Source organism: Suncus etruscus, chromosome 4, assembly GCF_024139225.1.
Source record: "Suncus etruscus isolate mSunEtr1 chromosome 4, mSunEtr1.pri.cur, whole genome shotgun sequence".
NCBI classification, from domain to species: domain Eukaryota; kingdom Metazoa; phylum Chordata; class Mammalia; order Eulipotyphla; family Soricidae; genus Suncus; species Suncus etruscus.
The window spans coordinates 30,860,281-30,875,323 of NC_064851.1; the positions used below are offsets into that span (position 1 = coordinate 30,860,281).

Below are 15,043 nucleotides of genomic sequence, written 5' to 3' on the forward strand. Positions count from 1 at the left end.
AAAAAAAAAAAAACACTATTTTAAACCAAAACAAAATTAAGATCTTCATCAAGTCGTCTGCATCCATATATTTAACAAAGGTTTTTTTCCCCCACACAATGAAGCAAATACTGTATTGTCCACTTCTTATTATTGGCCCTGTGCAGAAGAGATACATAAGAAATACACAAAAAGTTAAAGAAAATCCTTTAAATGGAGCTAACTCAGGAGTGAATCCTTTAAGAAAGAAAAACTGGTTAATATAAATGGTGGTGGCTTCTTGCATGATTTGCAAATCCCTGGGGGAAGAAAATTTATTTTTAAAATCAAAGGCATTTAGAAATATTCAGCACTCAGATGCCAGAAAGCATTATAAAAAAACAAACATAAAACCCAAACAATACACCACAGTACTTCATTTAACTATACTTTGCCAGATAAAAATTTAGGAGGCAAACATAATCCCAAACAGACAAAACACTAAACATGCAGAAAACATGACTGAAAAAGAAGTCAACAACATATTAGCAAATTTATTATACCTGAGGTGCTGGAGGATGTTGTGGCATTCCCTGGGGACTCGTCTGGGCATAGTAAGCAGCTTGTTGTCTATAGTACTCAGCCCAGGCTGCACTATAATCTGGTTGCCCACCTGGAGGAGCCCCGGCAGGAGCAGGAACTGCTTGACCTGTAAGGAAATAAAACAATTTTGTTGCAATAACCATAATTAAAGGCCCCGAAGAATCTCATTTCTAATAAAAACAATACCTTGCTTCTTATAATATTCCTCCCAAGCTTTTGAATAATCTTCTGTCTGCCCTTGTTGACCTAAAAAAAACCCCCTCAAATCTAAAAAAAAATATTATATCCACTATGATTATGTACAGGTTATAGAGAAAACAAAAACAAAACTGAGAACTAGAATTTCTCCTGTGTAATTTAGGCAAACTCTTGATACATTTTATATCAGTATTTATTTTGGCGGTAAGCGGCAGGGCCCACATCTGGTGGTGCTCTCCTCTGGCTCTGTGCAAATATGATCATATGCAGTGCCAGAAGCATGCCTGGCAAACAACTGCAACTAATTCCCTGGCCTAACTATCAGAATTTATGTGGTTCCCAGGAAGAGACCAGAATCAGCTATACACAAGGCAAACAAAAACCTTAACTAACCCCTGCACTATATCTCAAGACAAACCCCACTTTTTTTGGAAGGTGGAGGCACTGAGCCACCTGGCAGTGCTCAAGAGATCATGAATGGTGGCGGCATTCAAATCTGGACTTTCTGCTTGCAAAGCATGAGCTCAGGTCAGAGATACCTTTTTCTACCCCTCCCCCAATGCATGTATTTGTGTTTGAGTGTGACTGAGAGGGGCTATCACTCAAGAATCACTTGGGTCGCTGAGGGTCAAACCTGGGTCTTTTGCTTCCAAGGTAAACACACTACCTGCTGTATTACTGCTGTGGCACGGGGATGCTTAAGAAAACAAACTCCTGGGGCCGGTGAGGTGGCGCTAGAGGTAAGGTGTCTGCCTTGCAAGCGCTAGCCAAGGAAGGACCGTGGTTTGATCCCCCGGCGTCCCATAGGTCCCCCCAAGCCAGGGGCAATTTTTGAGAGCTTAGCCAGGAGCAACCCCTGAGCATCAAATGGGTATGGCCCAAAAAACCAAAACCAAAACAAAACAAAAAAGAAAACAAACACCTTTCAAAAATTGTTGAAGACCATTGTATTAAGATCTGTATAAGAACAGTATTTTAGGGGCCAGAGCAATAGGACAGTGGGTAGGGCATTTGCCTTGCTCTCGGCCCATTCAGGCTTGATTCCCCTAAAACAAGAGCCTGCCAGGAGTAAAGTCTGAGTGTCACTGGGTGTGGCCCCCAAACAAATAAAAATGACACAAACTACAGTATGATACTATAATACAGGATCAAATTATAACACAATTTTATTACATTGAATCCAAAGGTTAAAACCTAAAAAATGGGGGGAGGGGGGCAGAGTGATAACACAGAAGTAGGGCATTTGCCTTGTATGTGGCCAACCCAGGAAGGACCCTAACCCAGGATGGACCCTGGTTCGATTCCCGGCATCTCATATGGTTCCCTGAGCCTGCCTGCTAGGAGTGATTTCTTTTCTTTTTTTGGTTTTTGGGTCACACCTGGCAGGCTAAGGGGACTATGTGGGATGCTGGGATTCAAACCACTGTCCTTCTACATGAAACACCTTACCTCCATGCTATCTCTCCGGCCCCAGGAGTGATTTCTGAGCATAGAGCCAGGAGTAACCGGAGTGCCGCTGAATTTGACTAAAAAACCGAAAGTAACAAAAAAAAAAAAAAAAAAAAGGGACTACAAACAAACATGGATTCTAGCATGTACCTCAACCTTTTCATTTTAATAAAACTGGAAAGAGTACAGAGAGCGGCCTGCACGGTCAACTCTGGTTTGTACTCCCAGAACCACCATGGTTTACTCCTGAATACAAAGATAAGAACATCCCTGAATAGTGCTGTGTGTGACCCAACATCCAGTAACCCCAAATGGAATAATTTAGTTATAAATCTATTATATGTTCAAAGTATCTCTCTATACACTTGCATTTTTATATAACTATGCTCCTCTCTTAGGGTAAAGCTGATCACTGTAGCACTATTGAAAATAAAAGAAAATGTATGTGTGTGAGACTAATGTCAGGTGCTCAGGTCTAATGTTACAGACTTCACGTCAAATTTTTCTTCAGGGGCCGGAGAGACAACACAGTGTTTGTCTCGCAAGCAGCCGATGCAGGACCTAAGGTGGTTGGTTTGAATCCCGGCGTCCCATATGGTCCCCCCTGACTGCCAGGAGCTATTTCTGAGCAGATAGCCAGGAGTAACCCCTGAGCACAGCTGAGTGTGGCCCAAAAACCAAACCAAAACAAAAATCTCCAAAATGTTTTCACTTACCTTCTTCCAAAGAGAGAGAGAGAGAGAGAGAGAGAGAGAGAGAGAGAGAGAGAGAGAGAGAGAGAGAATGCTTGATCTGCTTTGAAACCCACGGTTTTCTTTAGTTTCTTAGAACAAGTTACCTTAATTCAAAAATACCCACCTCCAGTTACTAGATTATGTCATTTTTAAGAACTTCTCCTAAATTCTTAGTGTTAACTCTGTACACTTAAAATTGTTACAGAAACGGAAACTAATTCAAGAATCTAATACAACTGCTTACACATGTTTATGACAATAGTGTGTACATGTAGTTTCTGTTCGTAATAGAAAATATTAGAAATTAAGCTTCAAAAACTATGGCCGATAGACCATTTAAATTTGGTGGAGAGGACACAGGGTCGATAATCAGAACTTCTACTATGAACATCAGAATGTAACACTGCTTGATCAGATATAACCATTAAGTGCCCTACCAGAAGGCGATACTATTTATTGCTCTAGTCCCTAAATATCTCTCTAAGAAAAAAAGTAAACTTGCACTATTATTATTATTGTTCATTCAAATTAGTAGGCACTATTTAAAATGTTAAAAGCCCAAATAGTTTTGGTAGATTTTTAGCTGCTATAAACCCAACAAGACCAAGCTGGTCCACAAGAACAAATAAAACTGCTGTAGCCTCAGGAGTAAAAACACATTGCATTCTTGTAAAGTCTTAATAGAAAAAATTGTGGTTTTCTTGTTTTCTGTTTTTGGACCACACCCAGTAGTACTCAGGGTTTACTCCTGCACTGCACTTAGAAATTGCTCCTGTCAGGTTCAGGGGACCATATGGGATGCTGGGGGATGGAATTCTGGTCTTTCCTGGGTCAGCAGTGTGCAAGGCAAATGCCCTACCGCTGTGCTATTGCTCTAGCCCTCCAAAAAGTTGTTAAAAAAAAGTCAGAGAGACAGGAGAGATATCTAGCACAGTGGCGGGGCATTTGCCTTGCAAGCAGCCAATCCAGGACCAACAGTGGTTTGAATCCCAGCATCCCATTTGGTCCCCCATACCTGACAGGAGCTTTCTGAGCAGAGCCACGAGCAACCCCTGAGCGCTGCTGGGTCTGCCCCCTCCAAAAAGGGGAAAGGGAGAGGCGTGGAACATTCTAACCACCACATATAGATTTTTACACAAATGGATCACTATCGTTCTGGAAATTTTTCTTTCCATAGGAAAATAGAAGCATACTTTTTGGTAAAGCAAGCAATAAAATTTACTTGGAAAATTCATAGCCTTTTTTGTAGACAGGGATTGAACTGCTATAATATTACTCCACAATTGATTTATAGCTTTTATATCCATAGCCCTACATTTTAGCATTTATTACCGTGTTTGGCAGATTGCTTTTCCTCCTCATATATGCAAGTCATTTAATAAACTTTAACACTACAGGTAATAACTGTTTTTCTTTGCAGCAGAATATAAAAATAATACCAGACAACTATTTTTTGCTTGATGCTCTGGAAAAATGGGTCTTTCCCAAAGTGGGCAATATTGTTTCAAGTAGTCTCCCCTTAAAGAGCAAGTAAGTCAAATAAATATGGAAACCATTTGTCTAACAGTGGTCCTCAAACTATGGCCCGTGGGCCACATATTGTATTTGTATCTGTTTTGTTTCTTTTATTGCAAAATAAGATATATGCAGTGTGCATAAGAATTCGTTCATAAGTTTTATTTTTACTATAGTCAGACCCTCCAATGGTCTGAGGGACAGTGCACTGGCCCCCTGTTTAAAAAGTTTGAGGACCCCTGGTAGAATATGACCTTTACAATCCAGGTCATAAAATATTTAACTGAAAAATCCCGGTAATATTCAAAGCCATGTCAGTGGGAATATTTTTAGCGTCAATTACTACTTGCTTCACAAACATTTAGAATGATTTCCTTATGTAGCCACAATTTAAATGTGAAATAAAATAACCTTGCTATACCTAAAAGTTTGTGTTCTTGCTCAACTATTCTCCATTTCAAGATAATAAAAAAGAAATCTAGAACATACCCATTTTCTTATAGTACTCTTCCCAAGCCTTGGTATAATCAACCTGTCCAGCTGGAGCTGGATTCTGCTGATCACCTTGTTAAAGAGAAACAACAAAAATTAGTTTTAAGATTTTAGAGATGATATTGCAAGGCATGATCCTAAGCAAGGTTTGATCTATGTCACCTGGGCACAGTGAGGCTGGGCTCTGAAGAAGCTCCTTAGGCATTGCAGTGTTGAAGAACAATGTCCTCAAACTAGTACAATACCAGGAAAATGGCCCCCAGATTACTACATGGAAGGCACAAAGAGTGTTTAGCTAATATCCAGGAGATAGTGCTATGGCTTGGAATGCATGCTTTGTTTAGTCAAAGCCCAGAGTAGATTCCCAGTACTGATGGTATGGTGTCCAACCCACCCGCAAAAAGCAGACTACAGTGGACAAAGCAATAGCAGGGCGCTTGCATTGCCCGTGGCTGACCAATTTGATACTCAGCATCATATAGTTCCCCAAACATACCAGAAATGATGCTGAGCACAGACCAATAAAAAGTTCAGAGCACTAACTGGGTCTTGTTCACCCACCCATTTATTAAAAACAAAAATAACATGTGCTTAAAAACCGTACATGTACACATAGTATATAATAATTCATTTCCTAACCCTGGGTTTCCTAATATCTTCTGTAGAGTGAACCAGCACTTAATCAGGCAACTTCTGTAACTTTGATGGTGGGGAAAAACCAAAATAAAACACACAAGGGAGGACAGCACAGGGGTGAAGGTGCAGGCTGAGCACCCAGCATTTCATATAGTACTCTGAGCCAGGAGTAAGCCCAGAACATCATCAGATGTGAGGCAGTAATTACCAACCCTCAAACTCCTAAAGAAAATAAGACTGTAGAGGTGGCCAAAGAGCAGAAATTATCAATGAAGATTAATCTCAAATCCAGAAACACAGTTTTGAGAAAAACTATTTATGATACTGGTCTTTAATAGTTCTGAAGGACTAGTGGTAACTGGATGTGACAGGCTAATGGGACAAGTTGGCAATCAAGTGGAGGGAGATAATATTAACACCTGTTATGTCACCCTTATTTTCACAAAGCTTATTAACTTCCACCCAAGCGCAATTAATCAAAAGCAGTTTATTTTTAAAAGTATGCTAATTTACCTGCAATATTAGATATTATGCCATGCATAATAAAAACAAGACTTCATTTCCACACAAGATAAATTCATAGTTACCTTGTCCATTAGTTTGGGCTGCAGCTGGTGCACCAGCAGGAGCTGCGGGTGGTGGCTGTGCTTGCTGCTGATAATAGTGAGCATAATATGCAGCCCATGCTGCTGAATTTGGATCTGTTCCTGCCTTAGCTAAAAATAACAAAGGTTATTAGTTAAAGGCCTGCAGCTGAAGTCACATCATTAACACCCATAGACCTTTATGGCAAATACATACTCAAAAACAAAAGAACGAAAACTTCTAAGTCTTCTATTGCCTTACCTCCCTGTACTATCTCTCCCCCTTATTTCCATTGCTACCATTCATTTTTACTACTGAAAATCTAAGCCATGAGGTTAAGTGATGATCACTTCTGAAAAAAATGAGTGGCAGAACTAGGTTAGGAATAAAGTCCAGTGCCTTTTCTTAAACCATACAATGCCCTATGTTCATTAATATGGACTGACAAGAGTAACAGTAGAAGCAATTCATAGCTGTTGGAAAAATGGTTAGTCAAAGCTAAAGACCATATTTAAAAAAAATTTCATAGCTAAACACTATGAAAACTGAAACACTGAGAACTTCAACAATAACATTCATTTCATTTAATGGGCAAGAGAACAGATTTAGAAGGGTTAAAAACAAGCTTAATATTCCATAAACATTAAAGGGGACTTAATCTAACTAGATTTCAGATTGATGTCTAAATTCTAGACTGCTATATAAGTCCTCAGCAGTCCACAAATGTTTTAAAGAAACAAAAGGTCACATTAAAACAAATTTCCAACAATTCTATGAAGAATAATTTAACATTGGCCTTTTTATTTTACATAAACAAGTTACTTCTTTTTTGAAGGCAAATGCTGGAAGCCACAGTCACAAACCAATTTTTATAGTAGTGACTTCATTTCTACTCCAAGTGGAAAAAAATTATAATAGATTATGTATTTCCAACATTCTTCTCAATCTTGTAACATACCCAATCATTGCTCATAGGTGCATCCTGTAGCTATAAATGACTGTTTTAAAAAGATCCTAGTGTTACCCAAATTACAATTCTGAATTTTTAAATGGACAGAATCCTCTGCTTGATTTTATCTCCAAATTAGCTTGCACGGAATAAATTTTCTTTCTTTTTTGGTTTTGGGGCCAGAACTGGGAATGCTCAGGGCTTACTTCTGGCAGAGCCTGAGGACCATGTGGTGCTGGGCCTCAAACTCCAAGTTAGCTACATGGAAAGAAAGTGCCCTATTGTATTATCTATCACTCTGTCCTTATTTCCATTCTTAGAAAACTATTGTTGGGGGAGGGGTTTAGCATTTGGTGAGGAGTGTTCAGGGTTTACTCCTGGCAGAAGCCGGAGAACCATATGGGAGGAGGGGGATGCGTCACGAAATCAAGACTGGATCGGCTTTGCGCTCTTTCCCCACTATAATATATCTATTTGGTTTCCAAGACAACTGCTCTGAAGAGTAACTAGCTGACTGGTGACCATTATGTTGTTCCATCATATTACAAAAGTACATTTGAAGAAAATAAAGTATGTTGTGATACAGGACACAACTTAAGTGTCCAAATTTTAAGTCAAATTCACAACTTCTTCGGTTAGTTTGGTTTTAAGAACTGTTGTTCTCCTAGACATACTGCTGAGTGGACTACATGGTGTCACAGATCAAAATCAGGGCTTAGTATATTCTTTACCATTTGGTCATATTCCTGGCCCAATTCTTGGTTTTTAAAAGATAGGACAGGACTTGAGTTCATTATTATCTTCCTTGAAACTACTGTACTGAAAGAGGCCTAAAAGGTAGCAGTGAACAAATAAAAAGTACCGAAGTAAACTTCAAGTAGTTCTGATTATATTAAGCTCCACTGACCATGATAAAAAAGTAAATTACAAGGGTAAGAGATACTACAGCAGGCCAAGGTGCTTGCCATGCATGCAGCCAACATGGGTTTGATTCCCTGCACCACTTAATATGGTCCCCAAACAAACAAATAACCCCCCCCCAACAAGATGGAAGAATTAGTTCCTATGACTGTTGAGTGAAGTGAATACAGAAAACATATATTTCGTACACTCAATGGTAATAAAAGATAAAAATATGGATGTGGTGGGGAGGTAAGCATAGCACACCTTGCATGCACCTGACTGGATTTTGAATCCCTGGTAGGGATCATTTTGGTGCTCCAAAACACCCCCAACCCCCACCCAGCAAGAAAAATGATAAAATGTAACAAACGGCAAACAAATAATAGATTAATTATATTTGCATTTTTACCTGGATCAGGAGGAGCTTGTTGCTGCCAATGTGGATATGCATTTCCCCACCCTTGGGGGGCATATGGGGCTGGAGGACCACTGGAAAAACAAAGTCAGGTTAAGATTATTTTATCAAAAGTGAGACACTTTTGGTGGGTAGAGGGGAAGAGCCCAGAACTAAATTCCAAACTTACTGTGGAGCAGGACCCGGTGGTCCTGGATTATAAGGTGCAGGGTTGTATGGTCCCATTGGAGTTCCAGGGCCTGGTGGCCCAGGAGGCCCATGTGGGCCTGGGACACCGTGGGGCCCATGGGGTACAGGTGGCCCTAAAGGATTTACTGGGCCCTGAAAAAAGAAAAGAAATTTTGCTCTTCATATCGACACGTATAAATAAAGGACCAAATATAAAGTCCCTATCTGTGGTCTTTCTTTCTCTACACCTATTCTATTCTACAAACATTTATCATTTTGACATGTTATTTAAATTTTTTCGGAATTGTGTGAACTATGTAGTCAATGATCAATAATGGAGAAAATACTAGTTCTCACTCATAGTCTAAATTTTTCTTTTAACTTCTCACAACTACATTTAAGTTGATAATTTTGATTCCTTTGTTCTCTGCCCTTTATCATAATTCATGGCATAAAAATTTGCTTTGCAAAAACGCATCAACAAATCAGGATATTTGATAGCATGGCATGCCACATAATTTACACTGTGCAGGTGCTGACAGCTGAATTGTAAAGACCGTATTGGATTTATCTGTCCTATAACCATGAGTGTTTTAACAAAAACACTTAAACTGTATTTGGCTGACAAGTTCAGTGGTATATGACATACAGCATGTAGGCTAAAGGCCTTTTAGTTTCATCTGTGCCAAAGCTAAACTACTTAACAGCTTTTTTTTTTTGTTTTATTTTTGTGCCATATCTGATGACGCTCAGGCTATGCGCTCAGAAATTGTTCCTGGGTTGAGGGAACCATATGGAATGATGGGGATCGAACTGCCGTCCGCCCTAAGTTAATGCATGCAAGGCAAATGCCCTACTGCTTGCGCCACTCCAGACCCCTTTACTAGCTCTTTCGAAGAAAATTCATAAGTTACTCTTTCCAAACATTAAGAACTGATCACTGAAAAAAAAAAAAACAAACCAAAACCAAAACAGTATCTTTCTAGGCCTCTGACTCAAGAGACCATAGAGACCCTTATTAATTTTTTTCTGCAGAACGGAACTTGTTCGTTCATAAAACTCATGACTCAAGCATGCCATGAAAAGATAAAATTCAAAGCTAAGATATACTGTTGTAAGATTAATGTGGTGGAATCAAGCCCAGAATACTATACATACAAGACAAATGCTGCAGGACAAACTTACTCTAAAATTCTATTATGAAAAACTCTTCAAAGTATAAGACTATAGTAATTCATTTTGGGGGCTTCTTTATAAAAAAGGAGTCAAACTGTTGGGGCTGGAGCAATTGTACATCAGGGAAGGCAACTGCCTTCCACCTGGCGACCTGAGTTCGATCTCCAGAGTCCCATGGCCCTGAGACCTGCCTGGTATGACCTCAAAACAAAATACATAGAAGTAGACAAGATACTTAATCTTCGCCTGCCTAAATAGAACAAACTTTTCTTTCTAGATTTGGCATGCATCAGAATCACCTGGAACATCTATCTAAAATTAGATGTTGAGCTGGGAACATAGCTTAAAGGGATAATAAAGCACATGCTTTGTACCCTGGAGCCAGGATTTAACCCTTACCCACATGATTTCCGGAGCACTTATGGGTTGGTTAAAAAATAAAAGTTAGAGCACTAAGCTGAGCACTATCAGAAATGGTTAGATTTGAACTACATATGTAATGTGCATAGGTGGAAAGCACACTCAAATAGTTTACACTTTAACATTTTCTAGACATGAGTTGAAAGAAATCTTAAATCTTGATCTTTTCATTCTTAATTTTATTTATTGCTTTTAAGGGTTTTTGGCCCACATCTGGTTGTGTGCAGGTCTTATTGTTGGGGATAAGGAACCATATATGGTGCCAGGATCAAACACAGTTGGCTGTATGCAAGGCAATTGCTTTACCTGCTGCACTCTCTCTCTTCCAGCCCTGTAAATGTTGTTTTAATTTTGGGGTGATGCTACTCTCTTTTGTGCGGGGTCATGTAATACAAGGGAATAGAGGCACTTGTTATCATTTGACCCTAAGCCATGTACATGAATGATTAAAGCAGGAATACCATCAGGCTTATCTCTGTGTCACCAGAGAGAGAATAATACATCTTTAATAAATATGAATTCCTGTTAACCCAGCACACACCTAAACATCTTATTTAAAAACGTTATCCTTTCTTACTTACTTACACCCAAATAAATATCTAAAATCATTTAACTGGGTCATTTCTATAGTTAAACAAAGAATTTGACATTTTCTGTATTACACAAAAACATCTTAATAGGATTATGCTATAAATCAAAGCTTAATGCATACTCACACCAATCTTTTCTTCTATGAGTTGCCGAGCATAATCTATTTGCTGTGGAGTCCCACGAATTGTGAATAACTTCATATTAGGATCTGCATTAGGTGGAGGATTTCTCTGAAGTTCTATTCTTGCACCAGACTGTTGACTTATACTTTTTATGGTTTCACCTCCTAAAATTAGAAGTTATTTCTTTAAAGATCTAGAGGATGTACAGGAAGCTATATAAATAAAGCAGTCACAATAGGGCTGTGGCTTACTAGTAGAGGCCTACTAGCATTACATGTGTGAGGCTGGGGGGTTGAGCCCTAAGCACTACAAAATAAACTAGAAAAAGAAAAAAAATGTCACAATTCAATGTGCATATGTGTGTGTGTGGAGGTTGACCAGACTTCATCTAATATTCTAACATGGTTTTCCTTTATGCTTGAATTAAATCATACTTTTTTTGGGGGGGTTTGGGCCACACCTGGTGACGCTCAGGGGTTACACTCAGAAATTGCTCCTGGCTCTGGAAACCATATGGGATGTCGGGGATCGAACCCAGGCCTGTTCTGGATCAGCTGCTTGCAAGGCAAATGCCCTACTGCTCGCTGTGTTATCATTCTGGACCCTAAATTTACATCTATAATAAATATAATATAAATATAATCATATAAAATACATCATGCTCCAGCCAAAATTTTTTTTTAAAATATAACAATATACTTAAACTTTTTTTTGTCAGGGTTGCTCAGGGTATACTTCTGTTTCTGTACTCAGACTCAAGAATCACTCTTTGCAGTGTGTGGGGAAACTATATGTGACGCCATTAGTCATAAGCAAGGTTGTGCACCCACTAGACTATTGCTCTGGCCCCAATATACTCGAACTTTAATCAAACAAAACCACTTTTGGGATTAAAAAAAAAACCTCATTAAATTGTAACCTCTTTTAGAAGCCAATGGGATTCAAAATCCATTTGAAAAATCTATGTCATTTTAGTTGTTACATTATGAACACAACACTTCTCTACTAAAATATACCAATAGAAAAGTGAAGGTTAAATAGAACACTTTACCTTTTCCTATTATTAAGCCAGTTTTCCCAGTTGGTACAATGAAATTAAACTCCTGTAGTCCACCAGGTGGTCCCATGTTCCAATTGCCTTGACCTCTACCTCTTCCTCGGCCACCAGGTCCAGGTCCACCAGGATTACCAGCCTAAAACACAAGGAGATGGAAGCTTATAGGAAACATTTGTTTGTTTACCTTTTTGGCCACACTCAGTAATAATTGTACTTGGGGCACTTTATGTGATGTCAGATATCAAACTGGGTTGGCTATATGCAAAAGCCAACTGTCCTACTTGCTGATCTATTGCTCAGCCCAGAGCAAACATTTCTTTAGATGGTAAAATCCCCACGTCTATATTCCCCGACTTTCATTTTCTTTAGTCAGAATAACTGAGCCAAATAATCACCAAATATTAGCATTCTTTAAAAAAAAAAAAGGTTAAAAAAAGCTGTGCACTTTCTGCTCCACCTCAAAGCAAATCCATAACAAAGCATCATATTTTAATATGAAAATGGGTTTCAGAGGAGAAACATTTGATGAAGGAAAAAAATTATTTAATAGAGCCTCTCAGAGTGATACAATTTGGTGGTGCCAGGTATCATTCTATTTGGCGATCTTAGATATCAAACTCTGTTGTGCTCTATTCCTCTAAGGCATGTTTCTGTGGTCACAAAGGACAAGTATTTAAAAAATGTGATAAAAATATTGACAGTAAGGGACTGAAACAGTAGTACAAGTAGGGTGCTTACTGGCAATAATGAATTATCAAACCTGAACACTTCGAAGAAGATCTGTAATAATTTCTGCAGCGTGCTGACATCTATCTGGAGGTCCCGTTATTTGTGCTATTCTATCAGGTGTTGTTCCATCATCTTCAGTAAAAAAAAAAATGGATTATCTTAGCATTAAAATTCTAAATACCAAAATTAATGGTTATCACCTACTAACATGAAAATTAAATATTAAAAACAAACAAAAACAAAACATAAAAAGAAAATTAAACATATATACTCACCTGGCTTAAACTGAATTCGAACACCAGCATCATTTTGTATTTTTTTAATCATCTCTCCATTTCTTCCTATGACAATGCCAACAGCAAATCTTGGAATGGGGACCTTATACAAAAAAGACATAACAAAGCAAAGAGCTAGTAAGAAAGCTAATCCCTAAAAGTATGATAAAAATACACAGTGCCGCATAAACAAAAATATACATTATATTTTAGAGTAGAAAAGCAGAGTTTAAAAAATACAACATTCAAAACTAAGAAAAAAAACAGGAAAAATATTGTGAATTAGCATTCAACCATTTTATACTTACATCTATCCCTTCATTTCCTCCTATTCTTGATCCATACTCATTTCGAACTTCCCTGAAACCACCTTGATCACGAATTAACTCTAACACCATTTCCTTGGCTTGCTGAGAAAAACAAAACAAAAAACAAACCACCAACTCTACTTAGAAAATATCCTAAAACGCTGGAATTATTCATGCATATCTTGCCCATTTTGTCCAGCCCAAAGTCCTTTTTATATAAAATATAAATTTAAGTTTACTTGAACTTTGTATGGATCTCCTGTAATCCTAAGAGGTTTGTCAGCACCAGTGTTCTGCGGTCCATCTTGAATCATAACCATTTTAACACCAGCCCTTTCCTGTTAATCACAGAATTTATATGAATTAACAATGGTTAATGGAAAGTAGTCTTAAAAACCCAGAAAAAAAAAAAAAAACCCAGAAAATACTAATCTTCAAACATTGTACCTGAAGTTGTTTAATAGTCTCTCCTCCCTTTCCAATAACTAATCCTGCTTTGCTAGCTGGAATCATGATTTCTTGAACTGCATTTCCAGGTCCATCACCATGATGGAAGCCAGGGGCTGGTCTTCCTTTTTCAACAATCTGGTCTAATAATCGTTTTGCTGATCTGTTAATAAATAAATAGTAGTAATACAATCAAAAGTTATCCAAATTATTTCTCCCATTCCATCAGAGCTTTTAGGTGGCTTAAAAGCTAAATATTAATGAAAAAATTACTCTGCAGCAACTTCTTGGTATATAATTTTTAGTATCTAAGAGCTCAAAGTTTCTAAATAAGAAGCATTTCATGGGGCTGGAGAGATAGCATGGAGGTAAGGCATTTGCCTTGCATGAAGAAGGACGGTGGTTCGAATCCCATATGGTCTTCTGGGCCTGCCAGGAGCAACCCGAGTGCTGCTGGATGTGACCCAAACCCCCCCCCCAAAGAAGCTTTTTACTTCTGAAAGGCATCACAATAAAGTTGATTCCTTGAAGAGTTAAATGATGCATCAAATACTGTTTTTGTTTATTTACATGTTAAAATTTATCCAACTAATACTTAAATATGAACTGCTGACAGATACAAATGTGGGGGCTGAAGAGACAATACACTGGCTAAGGAGTTTGCCTTGCATGCAACCAATCGAAAGTTCAATCCTTAGCTTCCCATGTGGTGCCCTAATAAGCATGGCTGGAGTAAGTCCTGCATAATGCTGGGTGTTGGCCTCAAAACCGAAAGTTTATATGTAAAGAAGTATATCATACATTCTTATATCGATCTTTACTCCTTACTGACAAGATATGAAAGAAATGGGAGATTGAAAACATCTGGGTAAACATTTTCTAGGTGTCAGAGACAGTAGATGATATAGTCTTGACTTGAAAGCAGCTACACCTAGTTCCATCCTGGGGTCTGACCAATACCCCACCTCTACCCCAAGTTCTAGATAATAAAACATTAAAGGTAAAATTAAGTCTGGCATGCTGAGAATAAAAAATAACTAAAAAGGGAGCAAGAAAGGGGAGACCATGAAGTACCTCTAAATGTAGAACAAGGTCTATGGTATGAATTAACATAAACTACAAATCACGGTCAAAGTAAAATTAAGACACAGTGTAGACCCAAAAGCCTCCAAACTTATTTGGCTCATCATCATCATCTCCTCAGAAAGAAACTACTCAATATGCTATTCCAGTGGAATCTACCTTTTTAAACTTACTGACACTAGCACTACAATTTGTCTATAAAACCATATCCAAGGGTCAACAAGTTAGAC

The 15,043-nt window shown here is 38.3% G+C and overlaps 1 protein-coding gene across 4 annotated transcripts in view; it reads right to left on the bottom strand.

Moving 5' to 3' along the window:
• FUBP1 (far upstream element binding protein 1) overlaps window positions 1–15,043 on the bottom strand; it is a 28,321-nt gene continuing 13,278 nt past the window's right edge. For 3 of the 4 annotated variants that reach the window (XM_049771476.1, XM_049771475.1, XM_049771478.1), the window contains 13 exons: window positions 13,731–13,893; window positions 13,523–13,621; window positions 13,284–13,385; window positions 12,976–13,078; window positions 12,732–12,832; window positions 11,966–12,107; window positions 10,918–11,078; window positions 8,607–8,758; window positions 8,432–8,511; window positions 6,173–6,301; window positions 4,947–5,021; window positions 522–667; window positions 107–278 (listed from right to left, as the gene is read on the bottom strand). In XM_049771476.1, coding sequence (XP_049627433.1) covers window positions 237–278; window positions 522–667; window positions 4,947–5,021; window positions 6,173–6,301; window positions 8,432–8,511; window positions 8,607–8,758; window positions 10,918–11,078; window positions 11,966–12,107; window positions 12,732–12,832; window positions 12,976–13,078; window positions 13,284–13,385; window positions 13,523–13,621; window positions 13,731–13,893 — 1,495 coding nt within the window. In that variant the 3' untranslated portion in view covers window positions 107–236. Of the gene's footprint in view, window positions 279–521; window positions 668–4,946; window positions 5,022–6,172; window positions 6,302–8,431; window positions 8,512–8,606; window positions 8,759–10,917; window positions 11,079–11,965; window positions 12,108–12,731; window positions 12,833–12,975; window positions 13,079–13,283; window positions 13,386–13,522; window positions 13,622–13,730; window positions 13,894–15,043 lie in introns of all 4 variants that reach the window. The other variant, XM_049771477.1, reaches the window with a different exon arrangement.